Source organism: Panthera onca, chromosome D2 (assembly GCF_046562875.1).
Source record: "Panthera onca isolate mPanOnc1 chromosome D2, mPanOnc1 haplotype 2, whole genome shotgun sequence".
Classification (NCBI taxonomy): Eukaryota; Metazoa; Chordata; class Mammalia; order Carnivora; family Felidae; genus Panthera; species Panthera onca.
The window spans coordinates 34,361,519-34,385,724 of NC_138349.1; the positions used below are offsets into that span (position 1 = coordinate 34,361,519).

At 46.3% G+C, this 24,206-nt stretch overlaps 1 protein-coding gene across 3 annotated transcripts in view; it reads left to right on the plus strand.

Annotated features, from left to right (window-relative positions):
• Window positions 1–24,206, plus strand: part of MYOF (myoferlin) — a 154,013-nt gene that overhangs the window by 115,230 nt on the left and 14,577 nt on the right. For 2 of the 3 annotated variants that reach the window (XM_060642008.3, XM_060642010.3), the window contains 14 exons: window positions 429–610; window positions 704–862; window positions 983–1,081; window positions 2,035–2,196; window positions 4,057–4,222; window positions 7,587–7,663; window positions 11,690–11,701; window positions 13,195–13,293; window positions 14,821–14,946; window positions 17,026–17,181; window positions 17,646–17,737; window positions 20,672–20,842; window positions 21,405–21,553; window positions 23,547–23,686. In XM_060642008.3, coding sequence (XP_060497991.2) covers window positions 429–610; window positions 704–862; window positions 983–1,081; window positions 2,035–2,196; window positions 4,057–4,222; window positions 7,587–7,663; window positions 11,690–11,701; window positions 13,195–13,293; window positions 14,821–14,946; window positions 17,026–17,181; window positions 17,646–17,737; window positions 20,672–20,842; window positions 21,405–21,553; window positions 23,547–23,686 — 1,790 coding nt within the window. The remainder of the gene's footprint in view (window positions 1–428; window positions 611–703; window positions 863–982; window positions 1,082–2,034; window positions 2,197–4,056; window positions 4,223–7,586; window positions 7,664–11,689; window positions 11,702–13,194; window positions 13,294–14,820; window positions 14,947–17,025; window positions 17,182–17,645; window positions 17,738–20,671; window positions 20,843–21,404; window positions 21,554–23,546; window positions 23,687–24,206) is intronic. The other variant, XM_060642009.3, reaches the window with a different exon arrangement.

The following is a 24,206-nucleotide window of genomic DNA, read 5'->3' on the forward strand; positions in this document are numbered from 1 at the left end:
TGAAACCAGCAAGTGTGATGCCTCCAGCTCTGTTCTTTTTCATGATTGCTTCGGCAATCTATCTCCCAGGTGGTGGTGAGGGTCTGTGATCAGTGCACCTGGAGGAAGAACATGCAATTGAAATGAGTGGTCCTGAGGAGCTGGACTTTAACCACGGCCTCACTGTTACTCTCTTCTTCTGTTTTAGTTCTTATTTTTATTATTTTTATTTTTATTTATTTTTTTTTTTTGTTTTGAGAGAGAGAATGTGAGCAGGAGAGGGGCCAACGGGGAGGGAGAGAGAGAATCTTAAGCAGGTACGGAGCCCAGCACGGAGCCCGACACAAGGCTCAATCTCATGAATCATGAGATCATGACCTTAGCCACAATCAGAAGTCAGACGCTTAGCCAACTGAGCCACCAGGCGCCCCTCTCTTCTTCTGTTTTAGATCCGTATGCTCATGTCTCCTTCCTCCATCGAAGCAAAACCACTGAGATCATCCACTCAACTCTGAATCCCACATGGGACCAAACGATTATATTTGATGAAATTGAAATCTATGGGGAGCCCCAGACAGTCCTACAGAACCCACCCAAAGTTGTCATTGAACTTTTTGACAATGACCAAGTGGTAGGTAATTTAGAATTTCTAAGATGGCTTGGGGAATAATGGAAGTTTATAGGGATATTTGTTGGGGAATTTAAGGATTGTTTGTTTCTCTAGGGCAAAGATGAATTTTTAGGACGAAGCTTGTGCTCCCCTCTGGTAAAGCTAAACTCAGAAATGGATATCACACCCAAACTTCTCTGGCACCCCTTAATGAATGGAGACAAAGCCTGTGGGGATGTCCTTGTAACCGCAGAACTGATTCTGAGGCACAAGGTACTTACTGAGTTCTCACATATTCTTTCATAGCAACTGCTTAAAATACTTGTTAATAACCCACGACACCATTCCCTTGAACTAAAGAGAGGCACTGACATTTCCATGTTTGTTTTACAGGATGGCTCCAACCTTCCCATCCTTCCCTCACAAAGGGCACCAAATCTATACATGGTTCCCCAGGGGATCAGACCTGTGGTCCAGCTCACTGCCATTGAGGTATGCAGCTCCCTAAGTTTTATGGATCAAGTCAAATGACATAGCGACAGAACTGGAATCCTTCACCTGGGAAATGAAATCTTGTCACCTGTTCTCTTGCTGTGCCCAACTTCCTAAAGCATTTGTCCGAAAATCTGAAATATTCATGGACATAGAAGGCTTGTTGAAACAAGAAGAACAGGTCAATTCCGGCCTTACTGAGGGAATTTGGGGTTCTCATTTACTGGGATCCAGGAGATTTCTGAGCTTTCCGTGTCCACTGGAGAGCTGGGAGAGGGAAGGCAAAGAGCAGTGTGTGTGTGTGTGTGTGTGTGTGTGTGTGCGCGTGTGCACAGAGAGCAGGAGACTCAAGAGGGGACTCAAGGTGGAGAGAGGCATGGGAGTAACAGGAAATGCTGACATGCCAGACAATCAGGGCGGACACAGGCTGATGGAGCTAACAGGTAGCTTGATGGACAGTGTCTGGTCCGTTCTCAAGGTCTCTTCCTTGATGTTACCTTGAGATTTCCATTCTCAAGCTGTCTTGGTAAGAGTTTCCAGAGACCAAACAGATGGCTTTAAACAACAGCTATCATTTTTGAATGCTTACATGTCAGACGCTGTGTTAAGAAGTTTACACTTGATCCTCGGAATGACCCTGTGATAGATAATGCTGTCAGTCCTGTTTGCAGATGAGACATAGAGAGGTTACTAACTTGCCTGGGTTCACAGCCAGGATTTGATTCCTGCACTCTCCACTGCTCTGCTTTTTAGCAGCTCAGGCAGAGGAAAAGGGGCAAAACCACTTTCTCTGCATGACCTACAGGCTTTCCAGAATAAGAGTCTCAGAGATTTTAGGCAAATCTGCACAAGCCAACCTTAAAGAATTTCTGTTATTAAGGAAGAATGTTTCCTTTGAATATTATTTTTAATATACTGGGTTTTCTTTCTATCTCTTTATATTGTTTTCTTAGATTCTAGCTTGGGGCTTAAGAAATATGAAGAACTACCAGATGGCTTCTATCACATCCCCCAGCCTCATTGTGGAGTGTGGAGGGGAAAGGGTAGAATCAGTGGTGATCAAAAACCTTAAGAAGACACCCAACTTCCCAAGTTCTGTTCTCTTCATGAAAGTGGTACAGTATCAAGATTGTAATAGTCCATGTGTGTTGAGTACCTGAGTTTTATCTGAAATATGGATATATATATATATATATATATATAATCACACACACACACACAAAGTTTATATATTTCCAAACTCTGACAGCAAATAGAAAAACCCTGCCTTAGATTCAGCTTGCCAGTGACTTTTGTCCCTTAGACTCTCATACCATAGTGATGATTTCTTGAAGCTTTAGACATCCCCAGTGATACAGAAATATTTATGAGAATACGTATTTCTAGAATAAACTTTTCATCTGTTCAGCTACCAGGTTCAGGCTTTGGGTCAGTCCCCTGAGGGCAGAATACTAACCCTCAGTCCTGCCCTTGCAAGTGTGTATGGACTAGAAGCCTCCAGATAGGCACTGGCTGGCTGGGGAAGGGCAGGTGCGGAGCCCATTTGGGGCAGTGGGGCCATGCCCTAACAGCCCGTGACTGCACCCCTCCTCCAGGTGCTTCTGGAAGGCACCCACCTTGCTCCACGGGTGGTTCGGAATATGGGACAGTGTCAGATCCGGTTCACGGTCCTCCATCATAGGACCCCATAGGAGCAAGAAGAGGTCACCCAGTCCTCCCGCTTTTAAAGCAGTTAAATCCTTATCCTACTGTACTATATCAAAGAGATAAAATCAAGGCATTTCCTTGGCTCTGATGGAGTAGAAAGCCCAGGACCTTCACATTCCTTTTCTCTCCCTAGTCATTTGGTGTCGCTAGCACACCATTCTCAAACTCTAGGGTCCCGTGATTTAACCTGGGCTTTTACAGATGAAGAAACTGAGACCTAGAGAGGGGGACACCTTATCCAGGTCCTGCAAGTGAGTGTCAGGCCACACTTTCTGTGCGGCAGTGGGTATGTGGAGAGGCGACAGCAGCAGCCCTGGGTGCCGGCTGCCTTCATACTCCCTGCCTTTTGTCTTTGCTCTCACCCTGCAAGACAGGCATTTTTCACTCCTTAAACACCCACTATAGCGGAAACCCAGAAGATAAGTAATTTACACCAGGGACGTAGCTGGCAAGTAGGCGGCCAGAGTTTGGACTTAGGTTCCTCCGGCTGCAAAGCCGTCCTCCTCCCCCCTGCAGTGTGCAGATGGAGTGCTGCAAGCCCGAATCCAATCGGGAAGTGATCGCCCCAGGCCACTCCGCCCACCCTTGCCTGCTCCCCAGCCCCTCCCCCACCCCCCACGTTCTAGTCTGAATCTAGTCTCAGTCAGCAGGAGAAAAGCCACTCAGTCAACCCCAACTTCGATTCCTTTGCAAGGCCAGAGATGGAAATGTATCTGAACCACATACCAGGCAGACCCCAAGACCAGCCCATGATTCCCTAATCAGGCAATGTCATCGAGGCCACCAAATTCCACAAGGAAGAACAGGAGGAGTCGAGGAAAAATGAGCATTCCATTTGGACACCAAACTTCCAAGACTAAAAGATTCCCAAGCCACAGTTATTTCCCTTGGAGATTCAGTTTGATCTCAGTTTCTTTTAAATGCTGAGTCTGCATCCTGTGACTGGGCACTGAGACCCTATTCTAAGCAGTTCACATACATCAATTAAACAACCCTCCTATTACTGAGGAGATAACTGGGGCTTTGAAAAGTTGCCTGAGGCCAAGCGACTCCTAGTAGCAGAGCCAGGATTTGACCCCAGGCCGTCTGGCTCGCAGCTCCCATCCTGAAGCACTATGCTGTTTGCCTAGCACATATATTCCTGAACTACATACTGTGAGTCCCCGGGGCTATACCAATCAGGCAAAAAGTCTGGGTTGGTCCCTTTGGGAGAATTTACTGGGAAGTTCTGCTACAGAGAAGTGACGCCTACCTCTGTGAATCCCCAGTTCTTGCCCAAGGAAGAATTGTACATGCCTCCTCTGGTGATCAAGGTCATTGACCACAGGCAGTTTGGGCGGAAGCCTGTCGTTGGGCAGTGCACCATCGACCGCCTGGACCGCTTTCGCTGCGACCCTTATGCGGGAAAGGAGGATCTTGTGCCACAGCTAAAAGGTAAAATTCAGGTCTATAAATATCCCTTTGGGTTTTTCATGTGAGATCTGATTAAATCTTCACAGACCTCCTCAAGATAAAAAATATTCATGCAGATGAAGAACTCATTTGATTTCCAGTGGGCTATGTAACTTTCCCAAGGTGCTATAGTTAGTAGGTGGTAAAGTTAGATTTGAATTCCCACCTTGTTTGGGGGCGGGGGGCGGCATCCAGCGCCCAAACTGTTACCTTCTGAAGTAACCTATCCCTGGCTGAACATAAGCTGTCTCTTCGGGAGATGTTAAGTGCTTCATAATGTTTTCATGTAGTCAAGCAGAGAAGACAAACAAGGAAATGAGTAGTTGCAGTCAGTGTGATAAATGCTTTGAGCAAGAAATACAGCGGTCCCCTCCTGAGCAGTGAAGGGGGGTGGGGGAGGATTTTCATTTCTAATTGCTTTCTGTCTGTCATCCTCATGATCGCATCCCGTTATCGCGATGTCATTGGAAAGATACTATTTCATTGTTATCCGCGGAGGAAAAGCTGGGGACTTGTCTGCCGTAGGTCACATGATTCGTAGGTAAATGATAGTGGGGCATGGTGCTGACCTTAGGGCTCCAAATAAATAACAGCTAATGAGTAGCATTTTGCTATTGCCCATTCAATAATGACTTGTTTTTAGCTTACTGTGTGCCAGGGTCCGTGTTAGGGGCTGGGGAGTGGGTCAGCATAGTGAACAAAGTTCCAGGGCCCCTGGCTTCATGAGATTAGATGCCGTGGGGAACTATCACACATTCATTCAGCTGATCTTCGGTGCCTCAAGACTGAAACAGATGTCTTCTGTTTAAGCAGCTGTCCTGCTAACCAGTTCTAGTTAATCTTCCAGAAGGTTTGGTATTGATTTGACAGAGCATCTGAAACTCATCTGTTTCAGCATCCTATAGCCCTGATTCAGAGAAGAGGCTAAAATAAAATCCACAATCACACGTGGGCAAAAACAAACCTACATGAGTTTATCCAGAAATTTCCCATGCCAAGCATTTTGTGTTGAATTGATAGTACCTAAAATAGCAACATTTTTTATAGCAACAAGGATTACTATAACTGCAGCATTGTTTAATTTGGGGTTACTCAGTGGAGAGAAACCATTGTCCTAGCATTGCCCCTGCTGCTTTCATGAGACAAAGTTATTTGATCCAAATATGTGAATTCACAAATTCTGCAATCTTTCTCTGGCCTCCGAGTGTGGACTTGTTGGTGTCTATGGGGCGGGGGGGGGCGGGGGGGGAGGGTAGGATGGGGCTCAGGCAGAGGTCTCCTGGTTAGTGACTCTGTAATTAATGTGAAATATGGTCAAGGTTTCAGAGAACTCTTTGAAAAGGAAAATCCATAAGGAGTATGGGGTGGGCAAAGCATAATGTTCCCAAGACTAGAATCTGGTACTTTCTTAAAACCAAAAATAGAGTAAGAGTTGAGGAATGTAATTGGCTGGCCTAGTGTCAGAAGCATACAGAATAGCTTTCCTCCTGCCTTGAGGCTTTGTTTACGTGAGGCTGGTAAAGCAGAGAACTGCTAAGAAGGAGCTTGCATACAGTTGTGTTCCCGCACACCTACCCAACTGGCTGTCACGTCCTGTGTTGTAGCTGGCAGAAGTTTTGGGGGGAGCCTGTTTTGGAAATGTAGAGACTGCTGGTAGGGATGGGGGTGCTGCGTGGATATCGAATGAGCTAGCACAGCAAGTGGAGTATCGCAGATGTTCAGTAAATGTCACTCTCCCTGTCTCCCCAGTGTCCCCCTAATCCTTTCCCATTTCATTGAGCATTTACTCTGCCCTGGGCGCTGGCGTGTTAAGACACAAGCTCTGGGGTCAGACAGCCCTAGGTCATCTACTTCCACTTCCTACTGGCTGTTTAACCTGAAGCGAGTAACTTGGATTCTCTTAGCCTCGATTCGTTTTTTAATCTTTATAATGGGGATAATGGTGCATATTCTACAGGATTATTGAGGGATTAAATGAGATAAAGTACGTAAAAGGCTTAGTCCACTCCCTGGCACGTGGTATGTACCTAAAATGTGTCTTCCCTCCCCTGCTTGTGGTCCTACACGGGTGGGTTAAACAGAAAGTTCTTTTGGCTTTGCAGTTTGTTCTGTCTGGGTGCTGGCCTCCCATTGAATGTCTGACTGCCCAATGCCGTCTTCCATAAAGGGTAGACATACTCCTCACCCACACCCGTGCCCTAGGCTGAGTGGAAGCAAACCTGGTGAGCCCAGGGGCTACCCCTGAGCCCTTGCACTAATCCCAAAATCCGGAGCCACAAATACAGTTGATCCTTGAACAACGCAGGGGTTAGGAGCACTGACCTTCATGCAGTCAGAAATCCATGTACAACTTTGACTCCCCTAAAGCTTAACTACTAATAGCCTCCTGTTGACCAGAAGCCTTAAATACCAATAACATAAACAGTCCATTAACACATTTTTTGTATGTTGTATATTTTATACACTGGATTCTTACAATAAAATAAGCTAGAGAAAAGAAGACATTAGGAAAATCATAAGGGGTGCCTGGGTGGCTCAGTCGGTGAAGCTTCTGACTTCAGCTCAGGTCGTGATCTCGCGGTTTGTGAGTTCAAGCCCCGTGTCGAGCTCTGTGCTGACAGCTCAGAGCCTGGAACCTGCTTCACATTCTGTGTCTCCCTCTCTCTCTCTGCCCTTCCCCCGCTCATGTTCTGTCTCTCTCTCAAAAAATAAACATTAAAAATTTAAAAAAAATACAATCATAAGGAAAATAAAATATATTTACAGTACCATAGTGTATTGAAACAATTCCACACATAAGCGGACCTGCACAGTTCAAACCCGTGTTGTTCCGGGTCAGCCGTATTCTGGGAATTGCATAAAACCAGGGTGACGCCTCTTCCCTGTGCTCCCACCGTGGGAACCGGAGCTGAATGAGCCGCCTGCAGCTTCAGGCCTGAAATGTGCAACTGTTTGCCCTGCTTTGCTTTGCTGTGTCTTGGGAACAGATTCTAAGAAGGTGAAGCTCCTTCCGATGTGGATTTCCTTCTCCGCTCATGTCCTCTAAAGACATTGGTCTTTCTTGACACAATTGAACCGTTCTTTTTTGAGCACTTCCTGTGTACAGGTACTGGGCTAATTGTCCAAGACAAGAGAAAATGTCTAAACCTACATCACGTTTTGGGAAAAGTGATGAGTTACTGGGTCACCTTCTCCATTCGGGGATGGTCCTGTACACTCAGTGAGTGAGTCCTACCCATGAGTAAAGTCTACTTTCCACTGTGGCTGCTGAACTTGAACTTCAACTAGAATGTTCAGTACTGTTTTTTTCCTAAGTATCTTGGGTGAGAAATTGTTTGTCTTGCAGCCTCCCTTCTGTCTACCCCACCCTGCCGGGACGTCATTATTGAAATAGAAGACACCAAACCATTACTGGCTTCAAAGGTAGGTTTCAGAACTGATCATCGGATAATATCAGTTTTATTTTCCAGGTGCCTAGGCATTGGGCGAATTCAGGCATACCGCCATTCAATGCAATTAAAATAATAATAACCAAGCCAATTTATGGAGGTAGAATAAAGAATCTGAATCTCACACTCATCAGTAATTAAATGACGTTGTGTAGATTAATGTCCTCTACCCTGGGTCACCCGGGATACTTAAAATAATACCCGGGACCAGGCCCCACCCTCCAAGAGGAAGAGGGACCTAGTAAACATCAGTATGTTAAAAAATCTCTCCAAGCGCTTCTAATGTGCAGGCAGGTCTGAGAACCATTGGTGTGAACAGTCTGAATGATACCATTTGCTAGAAAGGGAAATTTCAGGAAGTGGTTTGTAGCACTGAACATTCCAAAGAAGGGGTGCATGCATGAAGTAGAAATGTCATGGATTTTTAATGACCCTATTTGCCCGTGTGTGGGTTATCTAAGATTTTTATATTCATTGTGGTTTTGAGGTGAAGAAATTGGTGGAAATGCTCACTCAGGACCCTATTTTAGAACCATCGCAGCCAATTCTACAAGAAGGAAAGGGAGGGTGGGGGGAAGAAAGGTCTCAGTCCAGAAAAAAGAAAACATCAAATATCTCCCTGTTTGTGTTGGCATTTAGGATGGACTTTCACAGCATGTTTTAATGTGCAAACTGGCCAAAAAATGCACATGATTGCACTTTAATATGTTATGTCCATAAACAGTGCCTTTTAAAAAATTCACTTCCTTCCCACTTCATTAAGCTCACTAACAACTGGACCATATGAAATGTGGTCTCCACAGCCAGCTCTGTGTCGCAGTGCATTTGATTCTGCTCCCTGGGAATCCTCCACAGTCATAAATGACAATATCAAATCTGCGAAACACCACATTTGCTCTGCAAACGACCTCACATATTCCCACCAAAACAGTGGTGGCCTAGGGAGAAATTAAGTACTGTATACTTAAGAACCTTGATTGATAATACGTTTTCACAACGGCCCAGGAAAAGGGCAGTTTTAGATCCTGTTCTGTAACCTGTCTCCAGTTTTCTTACTTTCCATGGCCAAACAATTCTTATTCGTGCCTGCTGTGTCCTCGGTAGCCCTACATATGGGGGATCAAGAAGAATCAAGGCCAATCTTTGCTGATATTGTCACTCATTTCGTAACAGTAGTTGACCGATGACTGGGCTACTGGAACAACACATTGTGAAAGGTTAGTTTACATCATAGAATCTGAGTTGCAGCGGAACAGGATTGGAGGCGGTAGCACTCGGAACTGCCATTGTTCAGCGCCCCCCCCCTCCCTCCCGATCTGAGGTTTCACTTTCCCCGCGGTCGACTGCTGTCCCAAAACACACGGTCCTCCTTCTGACGCAGTGTCAGAGGGGCAATAGTAGCCTGACACTGCGTCACAGCCCCTATGTCACGCACCTCACCCGTCTCATCACTTAGGCATATTATCATCTCGCATCATCAGAAGGGTGAGTTCAGTACAATAAGATATTTTGAAAGAGAGACCATAGCCGCAAAACTTATTACAGTATATTGTTATAATTGTTCTATTTAATTATTAGTTATTGTTGATCTCTCACTGTGCCTGATTTATACATTAAACTTTATCATAGGTATGTGTGTATAGGAAAAAGCATAATATATACAAGGTTCAATTCCACCCGCAGTTTCAGGCATCCACTAAAGGTCTTGGGACGTATGCCCCGCTGACAAGTGGGGACTACTATACTGTACATGACTTTAGCCAGCTTGTGCTGCTAACACCTAGCTGAGGCACACTGTGTTAGGAAAGGCCGGTTGGAATCTCCCCTCAAAAACTGACTCCACCCATACATTAGGGAAGACAGTACACATCTCGGCAAAGTCAAATGAATGAAGTTGAGCTTTGGAAGAGCAAATAATAACAACTTTGCTGATGTCCTATATTACATGTACATGATGTGCGTGCATTACATGTACATGTGATATATGTGTAATGTATGTCCGTTACCACTAATCTGGGTAAATTGAGAGAGTAAGTCAAAACTAACTGCTGTTGATGTGAGCTGGAGGCTAGGGCTTTGGGTGACTGTCCTGTGCTTACAGAAACTCACACCGTTACCCTGTGAGATCTCTGGGAGTTCCTTTTTATTTATTTTTTTAATTTTAATGTTTATTTTTGAGAGAGACAGAGTGTGAGCAGGGGAGGGGCAGAGAGAGAGGGAGACACAGAATCTGAAGCAGGCTCCAGGCTCAAGCTGTCAGCACAGAGCCCGACATGGGCCTTGTAACTCACAAACCACGAGATCATGACCTGAGCCAAAGTCAGATTCTTAAGCGACTGAGCCATCCAGGTGCCCCGGATCTCTGGGAGTTCTTAAATGGGCTCAGCATTACCACAAGAAAGGTGGTGCCTGGGGCAAATTGGTAAGTGCTAGCCAGATGACATGGGCATTCCTACATGGCCATTTCAACAATTACCTTCCAATTCCAGTGTTTAAGCAGTATGTCAACAGCACTCAGCAAAATGGCTTCTCCAACGACAGTGCATGTATGTATGATGAGAAAATGCATGAAGCTGCTTGGGACCACGGGGACCTTGGTCTGAAGACTTGAATTCTCCTTTCAGATTCCTTCTAATACTAGATTTTGGAGTGAAAGGTGATCTTTAAGCAAATGTGATTGTTTGAAGCTCGGGGAGACTCTTGCCATGCAGATACCATAAAGCAAGCTTCTTGAGATGCTCCCATCCCTTTTCCGCATGAACTCCTGAGTAAATGGGCGTGAATAAATTCTCCCATATTAATCCTAACTTTTAAAACCAGACACTTGTTTTGAGTCACGCTTTTTAAACCATAAACTATTCTCTTCTTGGAAATGATTTCAGATAGCTAAAAATAGATGTGAATAAACAGACTTTAAAAATCTTTTTTAAAAATTCAGGAACCATTCAGAATGTGAATGTACTTTTGGCATAAAGTCCCTCTCTCCAAAATCTCAATCTGGCTGCGATTTAACCTTTAATCCTGCTTTGGTATGAATCTAATATAACAAACTGTTACATCTGTCTATCTCTCTGCCTCTCTTGGCAATGCTGTGTACTGAATAAACGCCAATCAGAAAACACCAAGGGGCGCTTAACAGAGGAAGCCCTGTGGCCGCCTCATACAACAGCTGCAGGAAGGGCCTATAATGAGGAGCTGCTGTCTCCTCACATGAGAAATGAAGTTAGGATTTCAGAAAGGGGGTCTAGATAGCAAGCAGTTCCTCAGACTGCCCCTGAAGGTGAACTTGGGTGACAACCAGCAGGCACGGAAAGAAAAGTCAAGCCCAGCATCCGAGCTCACCATTCCCTCATCTCTTGGATGCACCCTGAGATCAGGGGTGGATTCTCCATGCAGAAGCTCAGATGGAAGCATTTGACCGTGAGAAACTTGACATCTTCGAACAGTGTTGATGGACGCATCTGTATTTGGTGCTGTAACAGAGGCATGGGGAAAAAGCAAGGAAAGGCAGCTACATGATGATGTTGCAGCCATGCTAGACATGATTTTCCCCCAACAGGAGTTTTTGAAGGGATAAGAATAAGGCCAATTTGGGGAATACTTTAGGAGCTAGGTGAAATGAAAGGTTGGGGGCAGACTGATGAGTGGCCACACTTCCATGCACCCCCATCCCTCCCGTCTTGTGACCGCTGTGCTGGCAGACAATGAGATTATCTAACCCTTGAGAACATGGGATGTGGGTGGCTACCTCCAACCCTTCCATTTTAATACTATTTGTAACTCATGTGCACGTTTTCAGAGAAGAAACCAGGAAGGTGTGTTTAATTATGAGATCATCTTGAATACTTTAAATAATCCATCAAAATGTTGATCATCTAAAGCATGCATGAAAATTAATTTCTCCTTCTTCTTTCTCTTTAAACCTGATGCTCATGGGGTCTCCATATCTGTGTGACCTGACACGGTTTGCCCTCTTCCTGTGCATATATGTGATAAACAGCTGACAGAAAAGGTAACTATTGTACATGCTTTGCTAGATTTAAGATTCATTTTAGATTTTCTGCCTATAGCTGATACGTAAAGAAACTTTTTAAAATCCAGGCTTAGTTTACTGACTATAAAGGGGAAATAATTCTGTATTGTGTGTGTGTGTGTGTGTGTGTGTGTGTGTTTGCATGTCTATGGTACACAGAAAGGAAATAGCTTTTCTTGAGTGTTCCTTCCCTGCCCCCTACCCAGACTAAGAGTCTATGTTACAGGTGACACTGTTCCCCCCCCCCCCCCCAGCAAGATCACTCTTTCCCAGGTATATTAAAATAAGCAATGGGTGGGTCTGATGAGGCTCTATTCTTGTTAAAAATTTGAGTGGAACTTATAGCAGCCTTTAATAAACTATAGGCTTCTGCAGTTTTAAATTGTTGTACAAGTGACTCTGATATGCTATCCCCTCTGCCCAACCAAGAGCTACCCGTCTAAACCAGAGGTTCTGAACACTGACCGCACAATGGGATCGCCTGTGGAATTTAAGGAAACATTCCTGAATGCCCAGGACTCCCCCAGGCTGATTGAATTAGAAACCCCAAGGACAGGTTGGGAGCCACTTGTCTAAATGACCCATAATGCCTCCTTACTGTGTTTTACATTTTATCATTTTTAAAGCTCTTTCTCCTAATGATCTTTTTTGATTTCCAAAACAACTCTCTGAAGTAGATGGAAACAGGTAGTGCTCTTACCCACTCGGTGGATGAAGAAATTGATGCTCAGAGATGTTGGATAACTTGCCCAAGCCGATGTGGCTTATAATGTGAGAGTACAGCTTATAACGTAAAGGATGGGACTGGAATTAGAACCAGTTTTTCCACCTCTCAGCTTAGCTTTGTTTTATGATGCATTGCTGGCTATAAGGACTAAAGAAATGAAATAGTGGAAAACTTAAGGGAAGTTTTATCTAATTAATTTGTATATATAAATATCAAGTCAACAGGCTAAAAAAGTAAAATCAGACTAATGAATATATTGTGTCTATAGTAAGAAATCATCTAGGGGCACCTGGGTAGCTCAGCAGGTTGAGCATCTGACTCTTGATTTCAGCTGGGTCATTCATGATCCCAGGGTTGTGGGATCTAGCCCCATGTGGGGCTCTGCACTGAGCATGAAGCCTGCCTGAGATTCCCTCTCTCCCTATCCTTCTGCCCCTCTCCACCACTCATGCTTTTTCTCTCTCTCTAAAACTAAAATAAATAAAATATTTTTTTAAAAAAGAATCTATTATAGATCTGGGCATTAGATCCCACCAAGGATGGTCATTTCACCTGTAGCTTCTGGGTAGAAGAATCGTGAATGCTGAATCTGAATCTACATGTAAACAAAAATCCTATCATCTCCCCTGTTTCAGGTTCAGAAGTACCTATTTCTCTTACCTGTTACATATGGGTTTTCCTGCACTGATTGGAAATCCACGTCAATACTACATAAAGGTTTTTCCATTTTGATGTCTTTCATTAGGAGGAAGAAATCGTTGACTGGTGGAGCAAATTTTATGCTTCCACAGGGGAACATGAAAAATGTGGACAATATGTTCAGAAGGGCTATTCCAAACTCAAGGTACCTGGGCCTGTGCTGCTGTGGGTGAGGGAATGGCATCCATTGCAACTGACCATGGGCAGAGCTAAGTAGAAGACAAAAGGGGGTGATGGGGAGGGGCCCGGGGCACCTCTGGCTTCCTAGAGAGTCTTCTTGCAATAGGCTTTGGCTTTGCCAAGATTCCAGGAGCTTGAAGACAGCTGTTGATTTATGGTTATGTGACTGCCACTTTGGGGCTGAGGGCATCTGACAGAGGGTTGGGAATGGGTTGGCACCACACTAATTAGGCCAACAATTATCCAGTTCAACCCAAGGAACCCTAAAAGTCATGCTCTTACAGAACAGTGTGAAATGTCAACATGCCTGTCCTCCAAACAGGCATCCATTTCACCAGCTGAAAAGTTGATTCTGTTACATGGGTATAACATACCATCACAACCATGGACACATGTGTCCAGGAGGAAGGTGAACTGTTGAGCTAGGCAGATCTGGCTATCTGTGATCTCCTGGTTTAATGTTTTGAGTTTCCAATTCTTCATTCCATGTTTCAGGCTATAATTAATGTGCTTAAGTAGAAGCAAATGCTAAAGTTTTCAGAACATTGCATGGGAGGAAAAAAAATTTTAAATGAGAAATATCTAGCCATTAAAATGATTTTCCCTATCAAAGTAGAAAACCTCCACATATTTTCACCTTATTATCATAACATCTCAGTGCAGCTCAAGAAACACCAGCATGTAAAGAACCACTAATTTGGAAAAATGATCAAACTGCTCAGGTAGATCAGTCCCCGAACCACCCTCCCTTCCTCCCTCCTTTCCTCCCTCATTCTCATTCTTGTTCCTCCTCTTCTCCTGTTTCTGTTATGGAGGTATAATTTACGTACAATAAAGGAATCCATTCAATGGGTTGTGATAGTTGTATGCGTCTACGTGTAAACCGCCCCCCAAAACAAGGCAGAGAACATTTCCATCATCACAGAGAGCTCCTGTGCACCTCTTCCAGCCAATTATCCACCATTGCCCACCACTCTTGGAGACAGCTGATCTGGTTTATCACCATAGACTTTTGCCTGTTTTTACACTCCATATAAATAGGCTTATACCAGATGTATTTTGTGTGCGTCTGGCTTTTTTAGCCCAACACAGTTGTTTTGAGATCCATCACGCTATCCTGTGTATCGGTACTCTGTCCCTTCTTATTGCTGAGTGGCAGTTCATTGTACAGATATACTGCGATTTGTGTATCCATTCTCCTGAGGATGAAGCTGCTTCAGACCTTCTCGTATCATGTGGACGTGTTTTCATTTTTCTTAATAAACACTTAGGAATGCAGCCTCTGCATCATAGAGTCACTGGGTATTTAACTCAATAAGAAACTGCCAGATGTTTGCCCCAAGTGGTTGTGCCCTTCTACATTCCTGCCAGCGATGTGAGGGTTCCCGTCGCTGCATCCACACCCTCACGCCCACTTGGTATTGCCAGTCTTTTTGGTTTAGACCCCACCTGCATTTTAATGAGAAATTAAGAAGCTGTTGATGGTTTTCAGGTATATGATTGTGAACTGGAGGATGTAACAGAATTCGGCGGCCTGACCGACTTTTCGGATACTTTCAAGCTGTATCGAGGCAAATCCGATGAAAATGAAGATCCTTCTGTGGTAGGAGAGTTTAAGGTGAGCAACGTGTGTTTCTGTTCTGTTTCAAATCCACCTTTAATTTCTTTAGAGACCTAGGATAATGGACAGCCAGCCTCTGGGGCAGGGACATGTCCTCTGACATCTGAAGGATGCTACAAGGTGATGACAAGAAAACGGGCCATGGGGTGGGGGCCAGAAGCCTCAAAGCCGTTCTCAGTACATTTCTGTCATCCTGCCTGTGCCATCCAAACTTGAGTCCTGCAGATTCAGCGTCGTCAAGACCTCATTTCTCCTCCCTGCCCCCACTACCTCCTCCCCGCCTTCCAGCAGGACCACCAGGCAACTTCCTGACCTTTCTGCCCTACTCCAGTCCATTCCCCACGCAGCCCAACATGATCATGTTTCTTGACTCCTAAAAGATGTCGGGTTTCCACGATGGCTCAGGTCCCAACTCCTTCCTAAGGCAGAGCTGGCCTTCCCCGAGCTCCTCTGCTCCCTCGCCCTGGTGCGCTGCTGCTCAAGGACCTCTCCCAGGCCCCAGACACACCTCGTCTGCTCACAACTGGGAGCCTCGGGACAGGCTCTTCTGCCTTCCCTCTCTGTGGTCTGACAAACTCCTACTCATCCTTTTCAAGGTCAGCTCAAGTGTCACATTCTTTGTGAAGTGTTCCCGGGTTGCTTCTGGCAGAGTGACTCACTCCCGCTCTGGGCTCCCACAGGTCTGCTTCCTGCCACCATTAAAGCGCCTTTCACACTGGGAGTATCGGCTTTCGTGACCGCCCCTCCCTCCGACCACAGCCCGCAAATCCCAGGCACCTGTGCTGCTACTTCCCAACCCTTTCCAACAGCAGACATTGCTAATCGATCAGAACACTATACCCTACCTACCCTACCCATGTTCTCGGCATCCTTCTCACTGTGGCTTCCCAGCAAGCAATCAAAGAAGGCCTAAGAATCAAACCTATCTAGTATCCCTGTGCCAGACTGGGTTCCTTGAGTTCATTTTGGGGTCCCTGATGCCCGACACATAGTAGTAAGTGCTTATTACTTCACACTGCTTTGCTGGATGAGTGTAGCTGGAACTAAGACCCACATGTTTGGAATCCAACTTGAGTGCTTTCTCTTGTACTTAATTAAGCTCATTTCAGGATATGATGTATGGCCTGTCAAGCTGGCCTGATGGCTCACTCGTTCAAAAAACATTTATGGTGCCCCATAGACATGCCCGGCCCTGTGTTAGGTCTTGGAGACAGAGTGATAAACAAGACCCAGTCCCCACCCTCAGGAAGCTCCCAGTCTCATGAAGAATGTAGACAATAAGTAAACAAGCACAATGCAGAGGTCAGTGCTGCAGCAGGGGTGAGCGCAGAAGACACATCCAACCCAGAGGCAATCAGGGAGGTTTCCTGGAAGAAGAGACACTTTTTAGTTGAGACCTGAGGGATGAACAGGAGTTTGCCTGGGGGGTGGGAGGGGGCTTACAGGGGTGACACCAGAAAAGGGAAATCACCCTTAGTACTTTACTCGGTTTAAAAAATAATCACTTTTGGGGCGCCTGGGTGGCTCAGTCAGTTAAGTGTCCGACTTTGGCTCAGGTCATGATCTCACAGTTCGTGAGTTCGAACCCTGTGTCGGGCTCTGTGCTGACAGCTCAGAGCCTGGAGCCTGCTTCGGATTCTGTCTCCTCTCTCTGCCCCTCCCCGACTCGTGCTCGCTCTCTCTCTCTCTCTATCTCAAAAATAAACGTTAAAAAAATTGTTTTAAATAAAAATAAAAAATAAATTAAAAATAATCACTTTGATTCCTATCTTCAAAATATGTGCAGGGTTTTACTCCTCACCACCTCCTTTGCCACCATACCGGTCCAGCTCTTGCCTCGATTTGTGCCTGGTCTTCCTGTTTCTGCCCTGCCCTTTCTTCTCTGTAATCAGTTAAATACTTATTTTATCATCATTTTACCTTCCCTACTGGAAATGTGTATAGTGTAATAGACATTGTTCCCTTCACGAAAGGCAGCCCCTGTGGCTGCTCCAGAATGCGTGGCAGAGGAAGGCAGGAGTCCTCCGCCCAGGTCACCAGGGGCCTTGTGAGGATATCTGTGTGTCTCTCTCTTAGGGCTCCTTTAGAATCTACTCCCTGTCGGATGACCCCAGTGTGCCGGCCCCTCCCAGGCAGTTTCGGGAATTACCTGACAGCGTCCCACAGGAATGCACGGTTAGGATTTACATTGTTCGAGGCTTAGAGCTCCAGCCCCAAGACAACAATGGCCTGGTAAGAGTTTGGGTGTGGGGCCTTCTTCTGTAGCAAGATAATTACAGTCATCAGCCACAATAATTGTCATGTTCTTTCTTTTGGGGCGTCTGTTATCTCACTAGGGGAAAGATACTCTATCCAAGCAATGTATTCAGGAGGACTGTCCCAATGGGGATTTATCCGAAAGCTTGAAGGGGCTTTGGTTCCTCTGGTTCATGCTTCTCATTTTACAAATGTGACCTCGAGGAGATTTGCGCGGTGCCTCCTCCCTGCCGCCACCCCTTCACCCCTCACCACTTCTCCGAAGGCGGCTGGCGGTCTGCTGCACCAAGGGCCGTGTTACTCAGACCTCAACTGAGGCGCGGACGCCACCTTTTCGTCAGTGTGGGAGCGGGTGTGGAGGCTACCTGAGTCTGCCCTGGAAACTGCCTTGAACTTGCACCTGACGGTGACACGGCATGCCATCTGTTTTGTCCCCACAGTGTGACCCTTATATAAAAATAACACTGGGCAAAAAAGTAATTGAAGATCGAGACCACTACATCCCCAACACCCTCAACCCGGTTTTCGGCAGGTAACGAACATTTCTAAACGTTTCTCTGTCCTTCGTTTCTCCACGGCTTTTGAGTTAAGGATGTGACATGTGCCCAGCTCTGTTCTAGGCCCCGGGACTGTCAGCAGAGCAGGCAATAAACACGTAAGGTCACAAATGCAAGTGAAAAGCGCCATGAAGAAAATAAAGCCAAGTCATAAGATGGGCTTCTCTTAGATCTGCTCTGAGCCTGGGAGGTCAAGGGGGCCAGGGCCCCGGGAAGGGGGAGGGGACAAGACCCAGAAGTCCAATACGTTTGTGGGTTGCAGACCAGAAGGATGGGCAGTGACTCACCTGTAGCCACGTGTTGGTTCTCACTCCCCGAATCCAGTTTGTGCTTGTTCTCTGGGACATTCTAATCCCACCATTTTGGTCCAGTGAATGTATTAATGTGCCTGTTACCAAAACTGAGGAGGGGGCACAAAATGATGGGGTCCAAATGCCCCTCTTCTGTTCCTGAAGACTCTTAAAAAAGCATTAGTTTCTCCAGCGTTACCGCATCAGACTTGTTTCTGGGCTGCTACACCCATCTATCTCTTCAAGGAGATGAGGTCCTTCTCAAGGGGAGGGCACATCCAAGTCACCTCTAAATAGCACCCAGATTTTTCAGCTACTGGCTGCATCCACATTTAATAAAAGCTAATAACTGCTGAACTTTTCCTGGGTGCATGCACCCTCTGGAGCCATTTATATGAAACATCTCAACTTCACAACTCTGGGGTGCTATTGTTCATCCCCATTTGACAACAGAAGAAACTGAGGCACAGGGAGGAAGAGTCTAATGTGCCCAGCTGGCAAGAGGTGGAGTCAGGATTCGAACCCAGGCCATCTGACCGTAGCATCTGTGTGGTGTCCACGTGAGGCTCTCTGTGGCTGCCACCATCTCATTCCATGGTCAGCCTATCAGCAGGGCAGGGCAGAGGTCAGCAGCCCCACATTACAGGGGAGGGGCATGTTGCCAGAGCTCTGTCGACAGAGCTAGTACATGACAGAGCCAAGATTTAGGTAGGAATTCCTGACCAAGCCCCAGGCTTTTTTCCAACACCCTTGGTAATGCTTCATATTCATGGCAAAGCCACCACCTGTAGAATAAATGGTCTTTGTACAAAACGTTTGTGAAAACAGTGTTATTTTCCCAGAACCTTGCCAAACGGGAGAATACTTTGTTCTTGTTTGATGTGTGGCCTATATTTTAATTTCTGGCTTTAATATGTTGCCCATCCTCTTCTTTTCTACTCGTTTGTTGGTTCGCATCCTTACGCACTCTCTCGTGTGTGCGCCCATATGTGTGCACACACACCCGTCTTCATCACAGTCTCTCAGGTTCGCACGCACTGTTCTCCCTCACACACACTCACACCTTGTGACACACGCACACAGGACCGCACTCTCACTCGGCTCCTGAGCACACGCGTGCACACACCTGTGCACGCACGTGCACACACACACACACACACGCTGCCGCACACCCCAAAGCTGCCTGCCGGGGCCAGGGAATGGAAATAATCCTCTGGCACGGCAATATGATCATTTTCCTTTTCTTCCGCTGATCCAGCCCTGAGGTCTAGACAGGAAAAGGCACGCAGGGCAGGAAGGAGGGCTCCATGTGAGGGAGACAGGGAAGCAGGGGAAAGCCAGCTTTCACGGGAGAAAGGCGGCCCTGTCTGAATCGCGCGTCTCTGAGGAGCCAAGCACAGCTTAATTAAGTGGCAGGAAAAGTCTTGCTTGGAGCCCCCCCGCCCCCCACCCCCCACCCCGGGAGGAAGCGACGCTGTCAGGCTGTGCTCAGTCAATCTGTGCCCGGTGTGTGTGTGTGTGTGTGTGGAGCCCCCTCTCAAAGGAGATGCCGCCTCTGCAGGCCTGTGGATGGCTCTTAGTCCCTAGGCTGATTCTTAGGGGGTGACTTTCTTCTCAGCGGAGACCCTCAGGGGTTCTGGGACAGGAATTCAGAAAGGGGCAACCTTTCCTGTGTGCTCAGCCATTGTTCAGTATATTCCCGTCACATCATAGCAACATCCAGGTCATGTTCAACAGAATGTGTGTCTTCTATTAATTGGTGTTCCAAGAAAAAAAGTATTCCTTCCTCAAACCAAGACACCTGGGTGAAAACAGATAATAACTGCAGGACTTCTCAAAGCCTTTAGTTTGACCAGAGGAACTCCAAAACAAGTGGTTTTCTTTTCTTCCTTTCTTTCTTTTTTTTAATATCACAGCTACTGGGTTTTCAGCAATGCAGTCATGCCAAGTGCTTTCTAAACATTTCTTTGCCTGACCCTTATAACAACATGGGATGGTAGGTATTCCTGTCGCTGTTTTACAGATGAGAAAACTGAGCACAGAGGGGTAAAGTAACTGGCCTAGGGTCCCACAGCTAGTAAGCAGCAGGGTTAGGATTCAGACATATGTATTTAAACCCGAGCTCTCCCCCTGAGCAAGCATGTAACATTGCATTATTCTTACTTCTAACACGTACTGCTTCTCAAGTGCTCCTACCCACTGCCACCCACCTGGCTGTCCCAGTCACCATGTCCTCCTCCAGCAGCCACAGTCACCGCCTGGGGACTCTCTGCAGAAAGCCTTGATTTGGGGGTGGGGGGTTAATTTATTTATTTATTTTGAGAGTGAGAGAGCGTGCGTATGTGAGCACGCGTGGGAGAGAGGCAGAGAGAGACAGGAAGAGAATCCCAAGCAGGCTCCATACTGTCAGTACAGAGCCTGACACGGGGCTTGATCCCATGAACTGTGAGATCATGATCTGAGCCAGACTCAACAGTAGGTTGCTTAACAGACTGAGCCACCCAGGTGCCCCAGAGCCCTGGGGGTTTTTTTTTGTTTGTTTTTATTTGTTTGTTTGTTTTGTTTTTGAGAGGTCTGGATAGAATCATGGAGATTCTAACATTGCATTTGCTTATTTAGAATGTATGAGCTCAGCTGCTACTTACCTCAAGAAAAAGATCTGAAAATTTCTGTCTACGATTACGACACTTTTACCCGTGACGAAAAGGTGGGAGAAACAATTATCGATCTGGAAAATCGATTCCTTTCCCGGTTTGGGTCCCACTGCGGCATACCTGAACAATACTGCGTGTAAGTTGTCCTGGCCATAAAAGTAGACAATTTGTCCCATCTAACATCAATACCTGGGGAAGCCTTGGGTCCCTACTTCTGTGCCTGACTTCACTGAACCACTCTGACTCAGATATATACTGTTTTTAATAACTGGACTATCTTCGGGAGAATAGGGCCACAGCATTGCCCAAGTCCAGGGCAATGCCCACCCCACTCCCCGATCAGTTTTGTGATGTCCCTCTTTCCCTAAGTGTTTTCTATGGTATCTAATGAGATACAGCTTGTGTTTTCTGGTTTATGAGCTTGCCTATTACGATTACAGTGATTGCAGTCAAACCCCTCATTTTGATGGAGGAGGAAAACTGAGGGGGGAAAAAAGGATTAACTGGCCGGGGCCAAACTAATTGTGGATTTTAGGTCTCTGAAATAGATTTCTAAGCAAAAGCCAAAGGGTAGAGCCCATTCCCTGCTCCGTCACTACATGGGGACGCCTGTAAGAATAAATAGGAGTATATGTGTATGAATCCAAGAAGAACCTCTCTGCCCCGTGATAACTCTGAGTGTGGACTGTTATTCACAGTTCTGGAGTAAATACCTGGCGAGATCAGTTGAGACCAACACAGTTGCTTCAAAATGTAGCCAGATTCAAAGGTTTCCCACCACCCATCCTTTCCGAAGATGGAAGTAGAATCAGATATGGAGGTCGAGACTATAGTTTGGATGAATTTGGTAAGTGCAAAACCATAGGCTGCAAGCTGGTTACAAAGTATAGCAACTTTGCTGGGTCTGCTTTGGGAGGGGGATGGGCAGAGCAGTGCCCTAATTATACCACAGGCGACTCCGCACACATGACTATCTAACAAAAGCCCCATTATAGCAGGGTTTTGCTGTCTTGTCAAGTGTCAAAGTGTACACATTTTCTTGTCTGTCTTAGGTTTCACTTGACCTTTTTAGGTCATAGCCACTGGAGCTTTGAACACAAAGTTCTAGTAATTAACTAATTTCTATGTAGTGCATAATTAGCTCATAATTTAGCTCAAAAGTGCTCAGATGGTAGTGCAAGAATTTCTCTTCCAGGCTTATTCCATCATTCTTCCTGCCCTTCTCTGAGAAGGCTCGGGGATGCAGGGGGTTTGTTTGAGGACTCTTCTGAGTTCACATCTGGCTCACGTCTGAGCTTGGGGTCTTGCTCTTTCTCCAGCAGTAATTTATAATACAATCAGTCCTGACACATAGCCAGCTAGCTGCGCCATGACAAAGCCTGAAATAAGCTTAATAGAGCATAAGAGCTGTGGCATTATTCACGGTGTTGCAGGGAGGGAGGGCTTCCCAGAGGGGGTGGCAGTGGAGCTTGCCTTGAAGGGTGCACAGGATACCCGGAGAAGGCTGAATAAAGACACACGGGAGTGAAGGTGCCTTCCTGATCCTGCACTGTTTATTCCTGACATTGCAAGAAACTATGCTTTGTCTTCCCATTTGAAGAGGACTTCTGCAAAAGGGATAAGGAATTAACTGGCAAGCAACGTGGCCTCACAGTTAAGAGTACCCCCAGATAATCAAACAACTCCCCCCAAAACTGTCTCAGTCACAACGATCATTCCAATTACTATTGTTACCTAACAAATCACCCCAAAACTTAGCAGCTGAAAAATGTCCATTTTGTTTTGCTCCCAGTTTTGCAGGTCAGGACAGGCTCACCCACTGGGCAGTTCTCACCTGAGTACCTCATGTGCTTGGCTGCTGTCGCGTGTCGGGGGAGGGGCCAGGCGACAGGCATCCAGGCTCTACGGAGCTGGATGTCCAAGGTGGCTCGCACACATGGCTGGCAGTTGATGCTGGCTCTTGACTGGGGCTAATGATCAGAGCACCTACTCAGGCCTTTCCAGAAGGGCAATCTCTAGATACTCATGCTCGTTCCAGGGCAGATGGCTTCCCTCAAAGCAAGCATCCCAAGTGGACCAACCACATGTCACGTGGCCTTGTATGCCCAGCCTGAGAAGTCGCACAGCATTCTTTCTCCACACTTTAGTGGTCAGATATGTCTCCCGGACTCAAAGGAAGAGGACATAGACCCAACCTCTCATGGGAGAAGTGTCAGAGAATTTGAGGGCTGTTTTTAAAATGCCACAGTAATGCTAGCTGCTATAACAATTAAACTTCCAAATGTCGGCGGCTTAACACAATAGAAGTTTACTTCTCAGAAATTCACAACAGGTATTCCGATAGGCAACAAGCCCTTGGCGTTTTGCAGCTCTGCCATTCTTCAACGCGGGCACCTAAGGTTGCTGTTTCTTCTGCATCCAAAAGGCAACCGCACATAGAGTATCTTTCACGAGAGGGCTTTATTGTGCCCCATCTAGAAGTGACACACGTGTCACTTCTACCTGTGTTACATTCTAGCCAAACTAGGTTGTGTGTCCACACCTAACTGCAAGGGAGGCTGGGAAACAGAATCTGGCTGTGAGCCTCTGCCAGAAAAGTAGATACAGGCTGCTCTTACTTACACATTCTGGTATGTTCTGGCCCCTTTGGTGTTGGCAGCCCACAGGTCAGGTGTGAGACTGGTTGGGGTAGGGCCCATGGTCAAGAGCTATTACTATCAATGACTCCTTCACAAATCAAAAGTTCACACACTGGCCCTGCCTGTCCAGTTTGCAGAGTCTGGTTGGAAGGGATACATGCCCGTCAGGGCAACTGTTTTCAATGCCACTTTCTATTCCAGAGGCCAACAAAATTCTGCACCAGCACCTGGGGGCCCCCGACGAGCGTCTTGCCCTTCACATCCTCAGGACTCAGGGACTGGTCCCTGAGCACGTGGAAACGAGGACTTTGCATAGCACCTTCCAGCCGAACATTTCCCAGGTAAAAGAACGCTCCGTCTGAAGACCCATCCTCCGCATCCCAAACGCAGTGGCAACAGCTGACACAGATTTGCCTCTTTTATCTCTTTCGGACACTTTTAGATACACAAGAAATAGAAGGGCAACTCAGATTAGCTTTATCCCAAAGGGGAAATAAATTGTCAGAATTTCCAGGTAGCTCACTAAATCCAGACAGGAGGGTGACTACAGCTCAGGATCTCTCCCTGTCTCTTACCTGTTTCTCTCTCTGAGTTTCTGTTGTTCTGTGCACTTCCTGTGATCCCCTTCCTATGAATCGGAATATTGTAAAGAGTTTCTAAGGTTTTCATGTTAGAATGTAGCCCCAATCTACTTCCAAATGTGGAAAGGATTGGTTGCCCCAACTTGGCCCAACTCTCCACCACTGGACTACTCAGCTGCAGCCAAGCAGGTGAGGTCTGGGGAAGCACTGTACTTGGCCCTACTTGGGTGAGGCAGTACTCTCTGAGACCAAATTGCCAGGGAGGAAGCTGGGCTCAGTG